The sequence below is a fragment of the Orbicella faveolata genome, unplaced genomic scaffold (genome assembly GCF_042242905.1).
Source record: "Orbicella faveolata isolate gen_17 unplaced genomic scaffold, um_ofav_v1 contig_24, whole genome shotgun sequence".
NCBI classification, from domain to species: domain Eukaryota; kingdom Metazoa; phylum Cnidaria; class Anthozoa; order Scleractinia; family Merulinidae; genus Orbicella; species Orbicella faveolata.
The window spans coordinates 19,885,777-19,905,277 of NW_028301552.1; the positions used below are offsets into that span (position 1 = coordinate 19,885,777).

Here is a 19,501-nt window from a genome sequence, read left to right on the forward strand (position 1 = left end):
TCGATAACAATTGCCAAATTGTCCCCTCTCGCTCGTTGACGCATCGCATAAATTATAGATTCATTTGTCTGTCCGCTTATCAACAATGAAAATTAGCCAATGAGCGCGCAAGGATTTCTGCAGTTATCGCAAATTTTCTTCTTGTGCGTACACTTTCAACCCCTCCCCCCCCCCCCCCCCTGTTACTATTACTGGGGTGAAGAATATCGTTCTTTGTACTGAGGAAGGTTTCACTGTATTATGTAGAGGATTGTATTCAGCAAGTTTGAATGATGTACATGTACCTTGGCTAGAAGACGCCCAGTTCATTTTTCTAATTTTCCATACGTTTGTCTGTAAATTTGGCTGGTAGACGAGGTTCGCGGGAAAAAAAAAATAGACAAATGTATGGCAAATTAATAATTAACTGAGCGTCTTCTAGCCCCCGCTACGTCCTTCAAATTTGGTGAATACAATCTGCTACCTGATATGGCAAAGTTGCGATTCCTGAGGTGTGCAAAATCAATATATATTGACGGTCGATAGAACTGTACGGGCTGTAAAACTATTTACCTCGCTATTCAGGTCGGATAGAGGGAGGGCGAGACTCTCACGTCCAAGGGTCGGGGATGCTCGTCGAAAAAAATGGAAGGAGACCGATCTGGGCGTGGGTCAAGCTGTTATAATTCACCCCTAAAACACTTTCGTGCCTGATCGGTCCAGACCATCAACAGTTTCACGGCGTTCAGTGCAGCAAAGATCCCCCCCGGATGAAATGCAAGACTGGTTTACCCCTCTGAAACCTTCACAAGATGCAACTTACGGACCGTGTGTGAACCGACAGACTGGACGGCCTTAGAAGATTAATGCGGTTTACGTTTTCAAGTGCTTATCAGTGGCTTAACAAAGTTGTCCAGAAGATGGTGATTGAAATAATCCTTATGTAATCCTAGAATTCAACGTACTGGTGGTTTAACCCTTTAAACTGAAAATTTCATAAAAATGGCCGTTTTTAACAGTTAAATTAGTTGTTTGGCTGTCATGACGCTAAATGCGCCTTAGTTTCGCTTAAAAACCTATCTTTTGACCAAAAAGATAGTATTTCGAAATGTACAATATTATAATTTGGTGCATGCGCATAAGCCAAAATTTTACCAATTTTTCAATTTGCTACGTCAGAATGCCGTCGATAGCCAAAACCACCTGTTGTGCGGGTAGATCGATCCCAGCTCGACCATCTGCATACCAAGAATATCTGGTGACATTTCAATTGATGAAATCACATGTGGTACAAAGAGCACGATCATTAAGGACCATTAATTACGCATATATGCGTAACCAGGATGAAAAGGGTTAGTGAACTCACATACTTTCTCACTTACCCTCTTCTTATGCCGACTAAAAAAAGATCACTTGCTCTGTCCCCTTTGTGCACTAACTATACAGGCCAACAATTAGACCAGAAGCAAAACATCAAAGCCGTTGTTAAAGAATGTTTATTTGCTTTCACTTAACGTACACTTTTTTTAGGAAAAAAAAAAACTTCAGTCCTAAAACAATCATAATTATATTGGTTACACTAAGTAAACGGACGTGTGAAATTTTGCCTCGATTGGACACAAATGACTGGGTGTAAAATTAATAATCTTGCTACTTTTCCCTCAAGGAGCGTTTGTGTGGGTGTGGGTGGGTGTACAGGTGGGGGGGGGGGTGCACAATCAGGATGAGTACAGTAAGAGACATGAATATAAACATTGTGCAGTACGTTAATCTGCACTGGACTATTTTGCATAGCTGCTTGAATAAGATGGTATGGGTATCAGCATCCACTTGACACATTTCTGGGTAATGTGAAATACAGTTGAGGCTCTCACAAGTAAGCAACTTGGAAATTCCAAAATAGAGCTGGTTGCTAACAAGGTTGAGCTCTCAAAAACAACCAAACACTGAGACTGGTCGCTTATCAGAGGTTTTAGAGTAAAGCTTTCTAGCTCAGTCTCAGGGTAACAGTCTTTCTCCAGCAGTAAATCAATTCATCTTGAAATTTAATTTGAGATACTTGTCAACAAACATTATTAGGCAATGTTATATCATAGTAAATGTGACCAAGTGGTGTATACTTTACTGAAGCGTTGACGTGCATGAATTATCAGAATCATTGTACGGTCACTTGAACGAGGTGAAAAACAAAGGAAATGACCAGTTGGCATTTCCAAAAGGTGGCTTCAACAGTTTCACAATGGTGGTAGTTAGGGGCTTACTTTTTGGGGGAGCAGGGAGGGAACTAAAGATGATGGTCACAAGGACATTCCAGACTGTATTATCTTAGCTGTACCAACAGATTCGGTAAAGTGCAAATGATCTTGGCATTTTTGGTAAACTGGTATACGATAAATTGAAATGCTTTTCACATTGCAGGGGTGGAATATTGTGAGGATGTTTTTTGTTTCAATATCAATTTACGGCCAGTATTGAGTCTCCATCACAGAAGGGACTAAATCATGACAACTGCAACACCTGTAGAATGTAAAAAAAAAAAACAAAACAAACAAACAAAGATCAGTAGGTTTATTAAGTCAGCATATGTAACAAACAAAACTGACGACCCAAAAATGGAGTTTACAACTGAAAATGTGTTAAACAGCCCCATCACATTCTTGAAATGTTTATAAAAAGACCCTTTACATCTCAAACTGGTAGGAGACCAGCTGGCTGGATTCAGAACTACGAGCCCCTAGACACTCGCTCGATAATCAATTCAACTGTCTGAGCTTAAAGTGGCTCCCTATAGTTTTACGATCGCATGCACGCTGAGGACGAAAGCAAGTAATCTGCGTGCGCTCGAAGAAAACGTCAGTGTTTTTCGATATTTTAGTACGTCAACGCACAACAAGCAAAACTGACAGTGAACTTTCTCGCGTTTCCTTCAGTGAAATTTCGTAAAACTTGGCAGATTGGTAGTAAATATTGTACTTTAGTTGGAGCTCGTTTTTCAGGGAAATCTATAGGACCATTTTTTTTTTGCAGTGGTAAAAGAAGTAAATCTGCAAAAATCGTAAAACCTCCCCGTACAAACCCTACTTTTTTCGTGTTTAAAATTCTTGTCCCGCAGGAAGTGATATGCTGTGAAAATTTTGGAAGATTTCACCGAAGGAAATTCAAGAAAATCGCAAGTAAAGCCATAAAAAAGTAAAAAAAAAACATTTGCTTGGGCATTTCTAATTCAGGACTAAAACCAATACTTTTAACAGAGATGATAGTAAAACACTATTTAATCATTGCTTATTACATGTAATTAGCTTGAGAGGACTGGGTGTCAATATGAATGCAAAACCGGCATTCAAAACATAACACTTGCGCACGCAACGCCATAAATGATTACCCTATGGAGCAACCTTAAATGTATACAGACTCATAGCAAGCTAGGTCAGTCACTACAGGGTTCATATAAGACATGGGTCTTGAACACTGCTAGGATCAGCAATGTTGAAAGCCTACTTGTCATAAATGACGAAAGATGGAAAAATCCCTTTTCTCGCAATTATTTTGTATTTTTGCTTCACTACTTACAATAGAAATAACACCCAACCTGAACCATGCCAAAAGCAGGACATCAGTGCCACACTTGGTGCTGGCTGGATAGCACAGTATTTCCTCACTCTGTCAACAGTTTTCCAATAAACTACCTAAAAAGAAAATATTTTGATGCTTAAATCACCACAAAAAGGTTGCCACATTACTCAGCAGCAACAATAATTATCAAGCCTTTACGAACGTAACTGATTAACAAGGCAAGGAGCAAAAACTTATTACGTTGAGAAAATACTCCTTAGCTTAGAACATTCCGAGCACGAATCACGAGAAGAACACGTCGATCTATTAACAAAATGATTCCTTTCGAGAAGACGATTACTCACACATCAACGACGAAAATGAAAAGTGCCGGTCAGCCTGCGAAGAACGTTTGCATTTCTGTCACAACGGTTACTGGAACGCCACGCACAACTGATATCCATCGCACAAATACACTGCAGAATAATTCTATATGGAGTTCAACAGCAATGGAACTTTCAGCGTCCACGGTCTACAAGTTCTTTGCTAGATGGTACACGTCATGAGTATCCACAATGGGATAAACAGTGTTTACTAAAAGATCACTTTCAGTGAAGAGACTTAAAAATTAGAGACATTTAACGAGGTTTTATTTCCTCCAAAAAATTCTTGTTTGCCATTCTATAATATGCACACGCCATGTTGGTAAATAATGAACTACTACAAACTACGATTCACAACTTCTATCATGTGCTCCATCATACAAAAAAGCTAAAACACATAACAAAAATTCCCAACAATTTCATTCCTAAAAGCAATCAAACAGTCTTAACTTATGAGTTTTACAGTTCTGATCCAGTAATTTGATTTAACCTTACATTAACTTAAAAAGAAAAAAAATGTGTCCATAAAAAGTTGCATTACAAGAAAAAGTCACGATAACGTCATTTGCAAAATTTAACGTAAAAATGATAGTTTCAACCGCACGATCCACCATGAGACGTTCGGCAAGACATACAGGAACTGCAAAACCGACCGCACGACGAAAGCTACTCGGTCCGTCAACGGCTCGGGTATTCCAGACGCTTAATACCTAAGAAAAAAAAGAAACCTAATGGAAAATCTACAAAATGGATCACAGAGTCTAAATACATTACGGATGTTTGTTCAGTTGCAGCTTGAGCAATAATAGATTTCCAAAAAATTCCCGTTGAAGGCAAATGATTTGTTTAATTCAGTAACTACGATTCTTTTCACACTGAATACAAGGGAAATTTGGACAATTGAATAATTCCCAGTGGTGATGTACCCTGCATCATCAATAAAACCAACACAGAAGCTGCCAGTGCAGCTTTAACTGAACATGTAACTCGTAACAAATGATGTTGCATTTGTTGATCTTATCGTTGATAAAGGAGAAATCACCTGAAGGGAATTGACACTCATAGTTCAAAGGTAAAAAAAATTCATACCTGCGACCTCCATATCCATCACGAGGAGCTGGGTAACCTTCATAAGCTCCAGTATACCTGAGGGAAAAATTCAACTGGTTTGTAAGGGTTCTTCACCACTAGGTGAAGAACCCTTTACACAGTAAATTTTGTACAATACTACCAAAAATAATGACAAATTTTATCTCCACCAATTTTTCATCTCACTAAGAGTGTCAAAACTTAAAAATCCACCTATCATTTGCATCACATACAAAATTGAACCCTTCCTGTTTACAGTAAAACAACCTTATTAGTAGAGGGTCTTGATAGCACAAGTGTTGTAAATATTCTTAAAAACACAACAACGCTTTTCAGTTTTCGGAACATGTTTCGATGTTTCAAACATCATCATCAGCCATAATGAATATATAAGGTTTACAGAAAGATCGTTCTCATAGACAGAGCCTACAAAATTAACAACACTACTCAGGGCTTTCAAAATGACATCAAAAACCTTTCTGTTATTTTGAAACGTAATTTGTTTCCAAGTTGGCTTATTGACACGTCGGTTAAGGGTTATCTCAAAAAGATCAACACCACAGAACAGGATGTAGATACTGCAACATCTGCCACATCCAAATGCCATTTTTATAAACTACCATATAATGGTTTTTATTCTACCTACACAGGGAAGAAAATTTCATCTATTATTAATAAGTATTGCAAAGATTTAAATGTAAAAGTTATATTCTCTCCTTTCAAACTTAGCAGTATGTTTAGTCCTAAAGATTTTATTCCCGAGTCTCTTAAATCACGTGTTGTGTACCAGTTTACGTGTGCGAGCTGTGGAGCTCGTTATATTAGTGAAACCAATAGGCATTTTCACACACGTGTTAATGAACATCTTTTCGGGACAAAAATTCCCATGTTTTTAAACATCTCAATTGTTCTAAGCACTGTCGAGACAATTGAAGGGGTGAGTGCAAAACCATGCTAAGTGACGATTTGGGTGAAAAAAAAAATTTTCGCAAAAGGGCTTGAATTTTTGCATGTGGTCTTCAATGTAATAGAAAAACGCGGCCCTGTATTTTTGTCGCTGGTTTTTGCTTCGTTTTCGAGTTATAACGTATGCAAAAATACTTGGCTTTTCCTAGCCATGTCTTTAGGAGTTTATTTGTTGAACAGCAAACAGGCAGACTGTTTATAGTGTATGAAGTCAAAATCAAATCTCACAGCATATATAGAGCGGAAATCTGGGAACAGATTGTTTACATCGGTTATTGTGACGTGAGTACAACACGTGAATCGATCGAGCGGCAAACGAAATACCATCGAACAAAAAAGAGATGTGCCGCATTAGAGCTCGGTCAACTAATATCTTAAGCATTGTGTTAAAGTACCTTGTATGCCTGCCTGGTGGTTGAGAGGCATCATAAAGCCTCGATAAACCCGTAAGTCATCAGCACGTTTTAAAGAATCAAAATGTGTTCTGAAACTTCGAAGGTAGCTGATATACCGTGATCGTGTTATCGGCGTTCGAAGTCAGATCGAGCCAGGCAGCAAAGTCCAAGAGCAGTTCTTGTCCAAGAAAAATACCCTCTCGTGAGTTGTGGCCCATTTGCCAAGCGTTGCTAGTGTCAAAGTTTGGAAAGCGAGAACTGGTTTTTGACTTATAAAATTTGTCTTGTATCGACCGCAATGTTTTCCCGCGCACGAGGTGTAAAGACCCTTCCCGGCATGCATTGCGATCACGTTCTGCTCGCCTTTCTCGAACTGGTAACTAGATTGTTTCGGCTTTTTTCATTTAAAGATAATTATGGCCAACAAGTAGCGATCGATTGTAACATAGATCTGTGATCCAGGTTGCGTTGATTTTATTTCATATCGGCATGATTTGTAGTGTTTTGAACTTCTGGGATCAGCGGACATGCAGATGTATGGAGACCCGTACGTTGCGCAGAAGGGTTAATTTGTTAATCTGTTAGGCGGTGCGTGACATAAAGCTACGATCGCGTTTGTCGAAAAATATGTATTTATCTCGTGATTCTTAGCCATTTAAGACGTTGCTATATTTGGAAAAGTGCTTATTTGATGTTTATTTGTTCAGTGCAGATAGTCATTGTCCCAGATAACCAAAGTAAGTTCCAGATGTTAACACTATTTTCCGGCCGCCATATTTTACCTATTTAAACCTGAAATCAACATTTTTGAGCTTATACGTTGCGTGAAATTAACATTTTGCTGTTTTCTAAGTGAAATCAATATCCTTGCCGTCACGCGTTAACGTGAAATCAGCATTTTTAGCTATTTAGACCTGAAATCAACATTTTTGAGCTTATACGCTGCGTGAAATTAACATTTTGCTGTTTTCTAAGTGAAATCAACATCCTTGCCGTCACGCGTTACGTGAAATCAACATTTTTACCTATTTAGACCTGAAATCAACATTTTTGAGCTTATACGCTGCGTTAAATCAACATTTTTCTGTTTTCTAAGTGAAATCAACATCCTTGCCGTCACGCGTTAACGTGAAATCAGCATTTTTACCTATTTAGACTTGAAATCAACATTTTTGAGCTTAAACGCTGCGTGAAATTAACATTTTGCTGTTTTCTAAGTGAAATCAACATCCTTGCCGTCGCGCGTTACGTGAAATCAACATTTTTACCTATTTAGACCTGAAATCAACATTTTTGAGCTTATACGCTGCGCTACATCAACATTTTTCTGTTTTCTAAGAGAAATCAACATCCTTGCCGTCACGCGTTAACGTGAAATCAGCATTTTTACCTATTTAGACCTGAAATCAACATTTTTGAGTTTATACGCTGCGTGAAATTAAGATTTTGCTGTTTTCTAAGTGAAATCAACATCCTTGCCGTCACGCGTTAACGTGAAATCAGCATTTTTAGCTATTTAGACCTGAAATTAACAATTTTTAGCTTATACGTTGCGTGAAATTAACATTGTGCTGTTTTCCAAGAGAAATCAACATCCTTGCCTTCACGCGTTAACGTGAAATCAGCATTTTTACCTATTTAGACCTGAAATCAACATTTTTGAGCATATACGTTGCGTGAAATCAACATTTTGCTGTTTTCTAAGTGAAATCAACAACCTTCCCGTCACGGGTTAACATGAAATCAACATTTAAACCTTTTTGACCTGAAATCGACATTTTTGAGCTTTTACGTTGCGTGAAATTGACATTTTGCTGCTTTCTAAGAGAAATCAACATCCTTGCCGTCGCGCGTTAACATGAGTCAACGTTTCAACCACTTTTGACCTGAAATCAACAAATTTGAGCTTATATAAGTTGCGTGAAATTGACATTTTGCTGGTTTCTAAGTAAAATCAAAGTCCTTGCGGTCGCGGCGGGCCGATCCTTTGTTTTTATAAACCGTGGCGAGACTTCGACTTATAAAAAAGGCTTGGCTTGGCTATTGTAACAAAGGGTCGGCTCTGTTTATCATAACAAAGGCCCGGCTTCGTTTATTTGAAGACCTCGGCGGGAAAAGGGCGCTAGGTATTTTAATCAAAAGTGAACTTTGTCGAAAACGCTCCAAATTTCGCATGCAGTGTTGTTTAGGTATGTTTAGCAATGTCCCGTAGTTTTTCCGCTAAGCTTTGCTTCGTTTTCGAGATATTGCGTATGCAGAAAAACCACTCGGTTTTCCTAGCGGCGTCTTTATAAACGAAGCAAAAACCAGCGACAAAAATACAGGACCACGTTTTTCTATTACATTGAAGACCACATGCAAAAATTCAAGCCCTTTCGCGAAAAATTTTTTTTTTCACCCAAATCGTCACTTAGCATGGTTTTGCACTCACCCCTTCAATTGTGATGCCTCCAGTTTTAAAATTATTGATTTTGCTAAGACTTTCTCACAATTTAAAATCAAGGAGAGTTTTCATATCGAACAGTTAAATCCAGAACTCAACAAACAAGTTGAGCATGTCAATTTATCGTTACACTTTTAAATGTATCTATTTCAGCTTAGCGGTTTTTCACAACTGTTGTTTTCAAAATTTTATTGGTTAGTTTAAATAAGTTTGCATTTTACGTTAATTTAAATTTATAAAGGCTCATTGTATAGGCTGTTACATATATAATAACGATCTTTCTGTAAACCTTATATATTCATTATGGCTGATGATGATGTTTGAAACATCGAAACATGTTCCGAAAACTGAAAAGCGTTGTTGTGTTTTTAAAAATATTTAAAACCTTATTAGTGTTTTCTTCTAAAATTAGTTGAGAGATCTGCTAGTTTTGACCCTTGCAACAAGGTAAAGCAATGGCATTGGTGATGTTTGCCGAGGCTTGGTGGAATTTGGTAGTGCTTAAATCACCACACACACTTGTAACATGTTACTGGTGACAGATATTTTGCAAAATAAAACACATTTGCCAAATGCAGATGGGCCCTGAAGGTCATACAACTGTCTCAAGGCTGGTACCTACAGATACAAGTCCCACTGTACATACATGTACAATTTGCTTACAAATGAAAAAAGGCAATTTGTTTTCAGCGCATATACCTAGGGGGAGATCTTCCAGGACTTCGGCTTCTGTATGAATAGCCACCATAGCCATAATAGTCTCTGCTAGGAGCAGGGCGTCGGTCCATATAGGGGTCATAGTAAGTTCGAGGTGGGGGTCGCTCATACGGACCCCGTCTTGGAGGTCCATAGTCATATCCTCGATAGTCACGACGGTAGTCATCATACCTACATGAAACAAATAAAGACACAAATAACACACCAAAACTTAACTCAATGAAATAAGAGCTGGAAAGTCAGGCTTGCAATGTAAATGTTCATCAACAGGAACAAGACAGATTGTAAAGGCTGTCAGTGAAAGGAAGTAAATTACTATAATTATGTACAAAACAGGTACAAAAGGCAAGTAATAGCTTAAAATTGAAATTTGGCAAAAGTTTGATTTTTTTTTTATTCCCTCCAACTTCATTTTGTTCAAAATTACTTTTTTTTTTTAATACAAGCATTAACATTAAAGGGACACAGTCAGCTGGTGCACATGCGTATTAGATACTATTTCATAGCTAATTTGTATATCCTGGAGATGCGATCCATACTGTTTTTACCCTTATTAAATCCATTTTGAAATCACTGGTCATCCTTGCAATCTGATTGGCTCTCAGTGGTGCGATTTACTCACGAATTGCACTTTTTTTCCTCCAAATCGCATCGTTTTCTCAGCCAATGAGAATGGGACAGTAAAACAAAACAAGCAGTCAGATTTCAAGGTTAGTTTAAGGTAATCAATAAAATTTTAGCAAAAGGGAGGGCAAAAAGCCATTGTGTGTTGAATTTTGCTAGTACCATATTTGCCAACCTTTGTTATTGTTGTTTTTCCCAAAAAATCGACGAATTTAACTAATTACAGTTTCTGAATGACAATTATATAAGCTCCTTTAGGTTAAAGACCTACTTTAATGGAAGTTTCCAACTTTCAGTGTCCTTTTAGACGAATATTTTGGCGATTTTTTCTTCAACATCTGCTCAAGATCCGTATAATACCGAGTCCAGTAAAACATAAAGAAACGAAAACCACACAACAACAAATTCAGAGCCACCTCAAAAAGGTAGATGTTTCCAGGTTACCGGTAGTTTCAAATGAAGCAACACAAGAGCTCAACTCTGTTGCTGTAAATAAACAACAGTCAAAACTACAAAACAGTGAATGAACAAACAAGTTATGAAGCTGGTGGTAGTCCCGCCATCTTGAAAATACCTTGAAATAAATGGCACCGCAAGAACTTGACAAGGTCTTGAGTATTGAGTTCTACGCCAAGTTCACAAAAAGAAACGGAGATGACAACGAGCTGGAATCCCTAGAGTGCCATTGAACGGGTATTTGAAAGAGAAAAACTATCCAGTGGACATCGTGCACTCGAAGGAGTTTCACAACTCAAAAGAAATCCATCGCAGAATTACACCGGCTGCACCTTCAAATTCCTTCTCCAAAGACAACTAGAAGTCTCGGCCTCAACCACAGAAGAAAGGAAAACCTTCCATCATTGATTCAGATTAAACTTTTATGCATGAAGTAGACTGTTTTCATTCTGACTTCATAACTGCTTGTCCTTTGTTATGCTCGAATGAGTTTTCATCACATGACATCGTTTTGCATACTGAATGATATGTAAAGGCATTTCTGGTTCCGCTATTTTTAACAAACCGGCTACTGGAACAATACACCAAAATCTAAAATCTAAGGCGATAAAATTGTGCGATTTCAAAATGGATCTAATAAAGTGGCAATTGAACTTCGTATCGTGCAATTTTGGTCTGAACTCATACTTGTGATTTCAAATCGAACTCGTGCTGCGCGCTTGTTCGATTTTGAAATCACGCGTATGATTTCAGACCAAATTGCACTCCACTCAGTTCAATTAGCATTATAAATATGATAAAATAATATCATAGGAGGAGCAAAAGCAAACTCAAAAACAGGTTTTTCAGTAAATGATTGAAAATCAAGCAAAACACTGCGAAGCGGATTTCTAGATGTACTCAACACGTATCTTTGATTTCAGGTTGAGGTGAACTCTTTTCAAAGCGAGAAAAATAGTGTCCAGGTCAGCGCTGTCCCACAGCTGACTGTGTCCCTTAAAGATACAAGCATTAACACTTTGATACTGATACCGTTTGATACTAATAGTGATACTAGATGCTCACCTCCTTCTCTTTGGACAATCTTTTGCCCTGTGTAAATAAATAGTCAAGGGCACATGTTAGTGTGAATTCTACAAGTTAAAAGGATCGATTCATAATTTCTGAAGTTGTACAAGAGTTTTGAAGCCAACTCTGAACCGCACACAACAAGTTATATCCCCTCGAGTGTGACAGGGATACTTCATGACATAACATGGGTCTTTTATCATGCAGTGAGAGTTCTATCACATTTTAATCGATTTTCTCTTTAATAATTGAAGGGGTGAGTGCAAAACCATGCTAAGTGACGATTTGGGTGAAAAAAAAAATTTTCGCGAAAGGGCTTGAATTTTTGCATGTGGTCTTCAATGTAATAGAAAAAGGCGGCCCTGTATTTTTGTCGCTGGTTTTTGCTTCGTTTTCGAGTTATAACGTATGCAAAAATACTTGGCTTTTCCTAGCCATGTCTTTAGGAGTTTATTTGTTGAACAGCAAACAGGCAGACTGTTTATAGTGTATGAAGTCAAAATCAAATCTCACAGCATATATAGAGCGGAAATCTGGGAACAGATTGTTTACATCGGCTATTGTGACGTGAGCACAACACGTGAATCGATCGAGCGGCAAACGAAATACCATCGAACTAAAAAGAGATGTGCCGCATTAGAGCTCTGTCAACTAATATCTTAAGCATTGTGTTAAAGTACCTTGTGTGCCTGCCTGGTGGTTGAGAGGCATCATTAAGCCTCGATAAACCCGTAAGTCATCAGCACGTTTTAAAGAATCAAAATGTGTTCTGAAACTTCGAAGGTAGCTGATATACCGTAATCGTGTTATCGGCGTTCGAAGTCAGATCGAGCCAGGCAGCAAAGTCCAAGAGCAGTTCTTGCCCAAGAAAAATACCCTCTCGTGAGTTGTGGCCCATTTGCCAAGCGTTGCTAGTGTCAAAGTTTGGAAAGCGAGAACTGGTTTTTGACTTATAAAATTTGTCTTGTATCGACCGCCATGTTTTCCCGCGCACGAGGTGTAAAGACCCTTCCCGGCATGCATTGCGATCACGTTCTGCTCGCGTTTCTCGAACTGGTAACTAGATTGTTTCGGCTTTTTTCATTTAAAGATAATAATGGCCAACAAGTAGCGATCGATTGTAACATAGATCTGTGATCCAGGTTGCTTTGATTTTATTTCATATCGGCATGATTTGTAGTGTTTTGAACTTCTGGGATCAGCGGACATGCAGATGTATGGAGACCCGTACGTTGCGCAGAAGGGTTAATTTGTTAAACTGTTAGGCGGTGCGTGACATAAAGCTACGATCGCGTTGGTCGAAAAATATGTATTTATCTCGTGATTTTTAGCCATTTAAGACGTTGCTGTATTTGGAAAAGTGCTTATTTGATGTTTATTTGTTCAGTGCAGATAGTCATTGTCCCAGATAACCAAAGTAAGTTCCAGATGTTAACACTATTTTCCGGCCGCCATATTTTACCTATTTAAACCTGAAATCAACATTTTTGAGCTTATACGTTGCGTGAAATTAACATTTTGCTGTTTTCTAAGTGAAATCAACATCCTTGCCGTCACGCGTTACGTGAAATCAACATTTTTACCTATTTAGACCTGAAATCAACATTTTTGAGCTTATACGCTGCGTGAAATCAACATTTTTCTGTTTTCTAAGTGAAATCAACATCCTTGCCGTCAAGCGCTAACGTGAAATCAGCATTTTGACCTATTTAGACCTGAAATCAACATTTTTGAGCTTATACGCTGCGTGAAATTAACATTTTGCTGTTTTCTAAGTGAAATCAACATCCTTGCCGTCATGCGTTAACGCGAAATCAGCATTTTGACCTATTTAGACCTGAAATCAACATTTTTGAGCTTATACGCTGCATGAAATTAACATTTTGCTGTTTTCTAAGTGAAATCAACATCCTTGCCGTCACGCGTTAACGCGAAATCAGCATTTTGACCTATTTAGACCTGAAATCAACATTTTTGAGCTTATACGCTGCATGAAATTAACATTTTGCTGTTTTCTAAGTGAAATCAACATCCTTGCCGTCACGCGTTAACGCGAAATCAGCATTTTGACCTATTTAGACCTGAAATCAACATTTTTGAGCTTATACGCTGCGTGAAATTAACATTTTGCTGTTTTCTAAGTGAAATCAACATCCTTGCCGTCACGCGTTAACGCGAAATCAGCATTTTGACCTATTTAGACCTGAAATCAACATTTTTGAGCTTATACGCTGCGTGAAATTAACATTTTGCTGTTTTCTAAGTGAAATCAACATCCTTGCCGTCACGCGTTAACGTGAAATCAGCATTTTGACCTATTTAGACCTGAAATCAACATTTTTGAGCTTATACGCTGCGTGAAATCAACATTTTGCTGTTTTCTAAGTGAAATGAACAACCTTCCCGTCACGGGTTAACATGAAATCAACATTTAAACCTTTTTTGACCTGAAATCAACATTTTTGAGCTTTTACGTTGCGTGAAATTGACATTTTGCTGCTCTCTAAGAGAAATCAACATCCTTGCCGTCGCGCGTTAACATGAGTCAACGTTTTAACCACTTTTGACCTGAAATCAATAAATTTGAGCTTATATAAGTTGCGTGAAATTGACATTTTGCTGGTTTCTAAGTAAAATCAAAGTCCTTGCGGTCGCGGCGGGCCGATCCTTTGTTATAATAAACCGAGGCGAGACTTCGACTTATAACAAAGGCTTGGCTTGGCTATTATAACAAAGGGTCGGCTCTGTTTATCATAACAAAGGCCCGGCTTCGTTTATTTGAAGACCTCGGCGGGAAAAGGGCGCTAGGTATTTTAATCAAAAGTGAACTTTGTCGAAAACGCTCCAAATTTCCCATACAGTTTTGTTTAGGTATGTTTAACAATGTCCCGTAGTTTTTCCGCTAAGCTTCGCTTCGTTTTCGAGATATTGCGTATGCAGAAAAACCACTCGGTTTTCCTAGCGGCGTCTTTATGAACGAAGCAAAAACCAGCGACAAAAATACAGGACCACGTTTTTCTATTACATTGAAGACCGCATGCAAAAATTCAAGCCCTTTCGCGAAAATTTTTTTTTTCACCCAAATCGTCACTTAGCATGGTTTTGCACTCACCCCTTCAATTGTTTTAGATGAAGGAAGCTTTATTTGAAATCTTTATGTACCATTTCTTGATGACGAAATTGCCACTGTCAAAATGGCTGGTATTCTGGGCACTATTTTGTGAAAAGCATAAGATGATGAAAGGGTTGCAAAGACAGACAAATTTCATGTACAGGGCACACACTGTACAATGTACTTACCAGTGTCCATGTTTGCCACACTGAAAACATTCATCTTCAGACGGCTTTCCCTTACTTTTAGCATACTGTAAACAAATTTGAAAACACTATAAGTGTAAATTAAAAGAGGTGAATTATGCAAGGGTCAGTCACAGTGTGCTTAACCCAGAATCCTATACATTGATGTTCAAATCCTATGTTTTAATTTTAAACAAAGCTGTTTCAAGTTCTTACCGCTAGCTATGTTAATATAAATAGCCAAAAACATAGCCTCCCACCAGCTGGAATTCTTAACAAATTTACTTGTTTGTTCTAATTACATTACTCAAAACTACTTAGACATTGTTCATGATATTATTCAAGCGTTATCATTATTTAACTCTGCTTTATCCTGGTCTCACCTGTACTTGAATATGAGTTCCACTGAATTCTGAATCATCTAAGTTATCAACAGCTTCTTTTGCACCTTTCTCACCCACCATGTGCTGAGAAATTTACATACAAAATAATAATAATTCATTTTTTTTTTCTGTTGCAAATGGCCTCTAAGTATAAATGGCAGCTGGTAAGGACATACAGGGCTCAAAATTGCGACTCACTGGTCACTAATGCGACCAAAATTGAGCACTGGCGACTAAATTTTCAGAACTGGTCGACAGCTGGCGACTCTCGTTTCGTCCGATAACTAAAGAAAACCACGACACAACTTAAATCTTTTTAAATCTTTATATTAGGAAATCAATCAGATCTGGTAGCTAGTATACAACTCACCTTTCCGTCTCCAGTAAAATAATGTCTGAATATTATGTACAAGATAATTGAAAAATATTGAACGTATTTCGACACATCGAAACTGCGTTCACGGCGCACCAAGTTGTTTGAGCGGCTTCTTCCGAAACTGGGATCGCAGGCGCACTTCAACACCATGTGCTTTTCACTTGCCGTGAAAATGGCGGCAGATGTGCCAATCAGTTGAAGGAATTACGTGAGTTTTTACATGCGGGTATTAAGATTCAGCCAAAAGGTTAATCCAAACTTTGAATCCTTCATCAGTTGTTTATGTAGGGAAAGTGGATTTCACCAAGCTGTCAGCAGCGAAAAGGCGTGGAGGAAAGCAAGTCAAAAATAAAGAACGGCATTTCGAAGAAGTAGCAAAGGGAAAATACGCAAGGACCCGTGTTTGTCTCACAATGAAAACCACAGACTTAAAACGTTTTATGCTTTGCTTCATTTAAAAAAGACTATGGAGACAACCATCACCTTCGGACCAGAGACATATCACCTGAGAGCAACGTTAGCCTTATAACTAAGTGTTGCTCTTGTTGTTTCTAATTGTTTTCACTCTTCAGTTGTGACTTTTCTTGCATGCGAAGTAACGTATAAAATCGTGGTCTTGTGTAAGTTATGTATAAAATAAGTTGGCGACCAAAATTTATAATCTGGCGACCAAAATTTTTCCGTTAGTCGCCAGCTGGCTCTCGAGCGAAAAAGTTAATTTCGAGCCCTGACATAAGAACATAAGAACACCATACTGGTGTTAAAAGGTGTTGAAACCCAGGTTTGAAACTGGAGGGAAAGCTTTAATACTTATTGAGCCAGCTGTAATTTTACTAGAAAACAAAGACTAGTGGTACAGTATAGTACTCTTTAAGCTACAAAGGCCAGAAAAGCTAGCATCCCCATTAAAGAGCCTGCTCCGTTTACTCTAACCTACATTCCCGACAATGTAGTCCTTTGGTTGCAGTTTCTCCTCCAATATTTTGTTTATAAATACATGTAGCAAATAAAATCGATGCTACTATTTGTTTATTTTGTATTTACTCATTTATCTATTTAGTTGCATTTAAGGGTAAATAAAATAAACTGACTAAGCGCAGGGATATGTAACGTTCCTCAAAGCAAATTGCTTTGTTCCAAACCCATACAAATAGTGTCTTGCAAATATTAATGGCTAGTTGTAGCTTGCTATTGTGAGAGAATATATCCGAAAGACTTACCACAAACGCAAAGTTTTTGACGATGTCACACTGTGATACTTTTCCATATTTGTCAAACAGCTCCTTCAGAGATGCTCGCCTGCACTGATCGGGAAGATTGCCGACATACAACTTGACTTCTTTTTCATCTTCCTCTCCGTCTTTCTCTGTCTTTTTATCGTCGCTACTTTCTTCTTTAGCATCCGACGTCGCAGCGTCATTGTTTTCTGTACTCTCTTCCTTCTCTTGATTGACCTCTGTGAGATCGTCCTTCGCGTCTTCACTAGCCATGTCCTAAAAATACGCTAGTTCTTCTGCTAATGCAAAGACAAGATGGCGGCCCTCGTGCTAGGAACAAGCTGTCCCGTCTGTCCTTGCGCGTAGTGTACATCCGGAAGAGACTGAGACCAAGTGAAAGTAACGCCTTGAACAATTTACACTTTCCAATCCACAAAATGGCGCTGGATGAGTGTGTTTTGTATTTGGATGAGAAGTACGCTAGGCTTCCTGATAACAAGGAAATCAATGATATCCAAACGGCTGTAGAAGAAGCGGTTTCTTCGTTGCTTAAGAGTGTCGCTACCAGTGACGTCAGATTTGCTGGTAAATTCACACGTTCTGGTAGCTTTTACGAAGGAACCAAAATTAGACAACCCGTTGAATTCGATTTCATGGTATGGCTCTCCAGAATCTCGGAAATTTGTGAGATAATATACATGGGCAAATCGAAGCGTCGTATTTTGGTGAAAGTTGCGTCACACAACGATGATGCCTTACATTTGTGGTCAGAATTCTGAGAAGAAATTTCTGTTAATGCGGATCTTCTTTGCCATGCATGTTCAAATGAAAGTACTTTACGCTGTTTAGATGGTAGCAAGATTAAGCAGAAGTTTTATTCGTTGTTAAGAGAGGCATTTAAATCGATTACCTGGTCTTCGAATCTAAAACTTTTGACCTCGACTGGTCTCGCCTTTTATCGGATGGGGTTGACTGGAGTTATGCAAGACTCTTATTAGATCTTGTTTGGAAGGATCATTTAAAGGTGTCAGTCGATTTAGCATTGGCTATAGAATGCAAAGGATGGCCTTTACTGTCGGGGATATTTGATAGCTTCATAGACGAAGGACATCCAGCCTTCTCTGTCAAAACCAAGATCAAGAGATCTGGCTTTGTTGTACCAAGGCTTGGAGTTATTTGGAGACTTCCATGGTCTAAGGCAGAGGCAGCTTTACTGAAATATATTTTCAGTCAAAATGAACAAACTGCTGTCAGCCATCATGTAGCAAAGCTAATAAATGAGACTCACTTTGTTGATGCCAGTAGTAATGCAGATGCTGTGGCCGCTAAAATTCACCAGCGCACACTACACTTTTATTCACAGAAGTACACCACAAGATACTTGCTGTACGGGAGAATAAATGGTCCTGTCCCGGCGTGACAGTTCTAGCAAAAAAAAAAGGCACAACAAAATGCTAAGAAAATGCACAAAAATGAAATACAGGTAACCAAAGAACTTAGAACAAACCTCATTGGTGAAACTCTAAAAGTCATAATGGAAAACGTATGATACGACGCCAAGCAGATTCTTAAATGACGAAAACTGTAACGGCGAAAGCATAAACTAGAATAAAGAACGAAATCTACAACGACGTTAATGCATATTAATTTAAATAGCAGGAAAAACACCAACGTGCACACAATGGAACGAAAACAAAGGGAAATTTTGCATAGCGTGGTAACAAGATGCACCTGCGCCCATTAGGTTATGTGACAGCTTCTCCCTGAAGCATTTGCTGATGTTTCTTGTCATATCAAATTCATCTTACTTCAGAAAAAGCTGTGGAGAAATACTTGTGGATCTTCTTCAACATTTGGAGGAAGTTGTCCACTTGTTTTTCTTGCTGATTCCAGTAGCTTGAAAACTGGACCCTCTCTTCAGTGTTATACCATGGTATTAAAAAAGTGTATTAACATTCTACTTGGTATAGAGGAGACAGGGGTCTCTCAGGTAGCAAGGACATGTGAAGATTTCTTGAGGGACAAACTATCAGTTGTATTTCCTTGTCCAGCAAGAAAAATCAGAAGTTATAAAATAACAAAGATGTAATCGATGTTGAAAAAACTGTAGCAGCAAAGACCAGCAGGTCATAGCAAATGTAGCTCTTCACCACAGGTAGTAGACTATAACCTAGGCTTTTGCCACAGGTATTGCCAGGCTCACTGTGTGGGTGTTTCCATGAGTGTTGTTAGAAGATAATTATTGCAAAGAAATGTAAGCTTAACCTAAGAATCTGTATGGCAATGTAGCAAACCCGTAAGTTCTACAACCCTGAACAACACTGCATGTAGTTGAGACAAATTGAAGAAATACCTTCATTTTTCTGTTATACTAACCAAGTTCCAAACCATTCTGCCCCCCCCCCCCCCTCCCTCCTTCACTTTTGCAATGTTACTTTGGATAACAGAAGGATTCTTTCCATTGGTTTGTCAATCACCAAGGGAAAGTCTGTTAGCTTCTATAAAGGATATGCCAGGACAAAGCTTGACAATTCTAATGACATAATGTCTCCTCCA

At 38.5% G+C, this 19,501-nt stretch overlaps 1 protein-coding gene and 1 pseudogene across 3 annotated transcripts; one reads left to right on the forward strand and one right to left on the reverse strand.

The window, feature by feature from the left end:
• Positions 1-1,457: 1,457 nt before the first annotated feature.
• LOC110044071 (uncharacterized) lies at positions 1,458-17,321 on the reverse strand. Of its 3 annotated transcripts, none has more exons than XR_016207745.1 (8): positions 16,949-17,317; positions 15,353-15,436; positions 14,973-15,037; positions 11,670-11,696; positions 9,507-9,695; positions 5,004-5,060; positions 3,569-3,665; positions 1,458-2,496 (listed from the first exon to the last, which is right to left on the reverse strand). XR_016207745.1 is itself a non-coding variant. In XM_089291222.1 (6 exons), exons 1-6 carry the CDS (start codon positions 17,216-17,218, stop codon positions 4,850-4,852), a joined length of 846 nt encoding a protein of 281 aa, XP_089147348.1. In that variant the 5' UTR covers positions 17,219-17,321; the 3' UTR covers positions 4,631-4,849. The 3 variants fall into 3 exon arrangements, 1 of the variants encoding a protein (XP_089147348.1); XR_016207744.1 differs by having other exon boundaries at positions 3,569-4,624; XM_089291222.1 differs by lacking the exons at positions 1,458-2,496; positions 3,569-3,665 and having other exon boundaries at positions 4,631-5,060; positions 16,949-17,321.
• Positions 17,322-17,362: 41 nt separating this feature from the next.
• LOC149110807 (uncharacterized) lies at positions 17,363-18,929 on the forward strand (annotated as a pseudogene).
• The last annotated feature ends 572 nt before the right edge of the window (positions 18,930-19,501 follow it).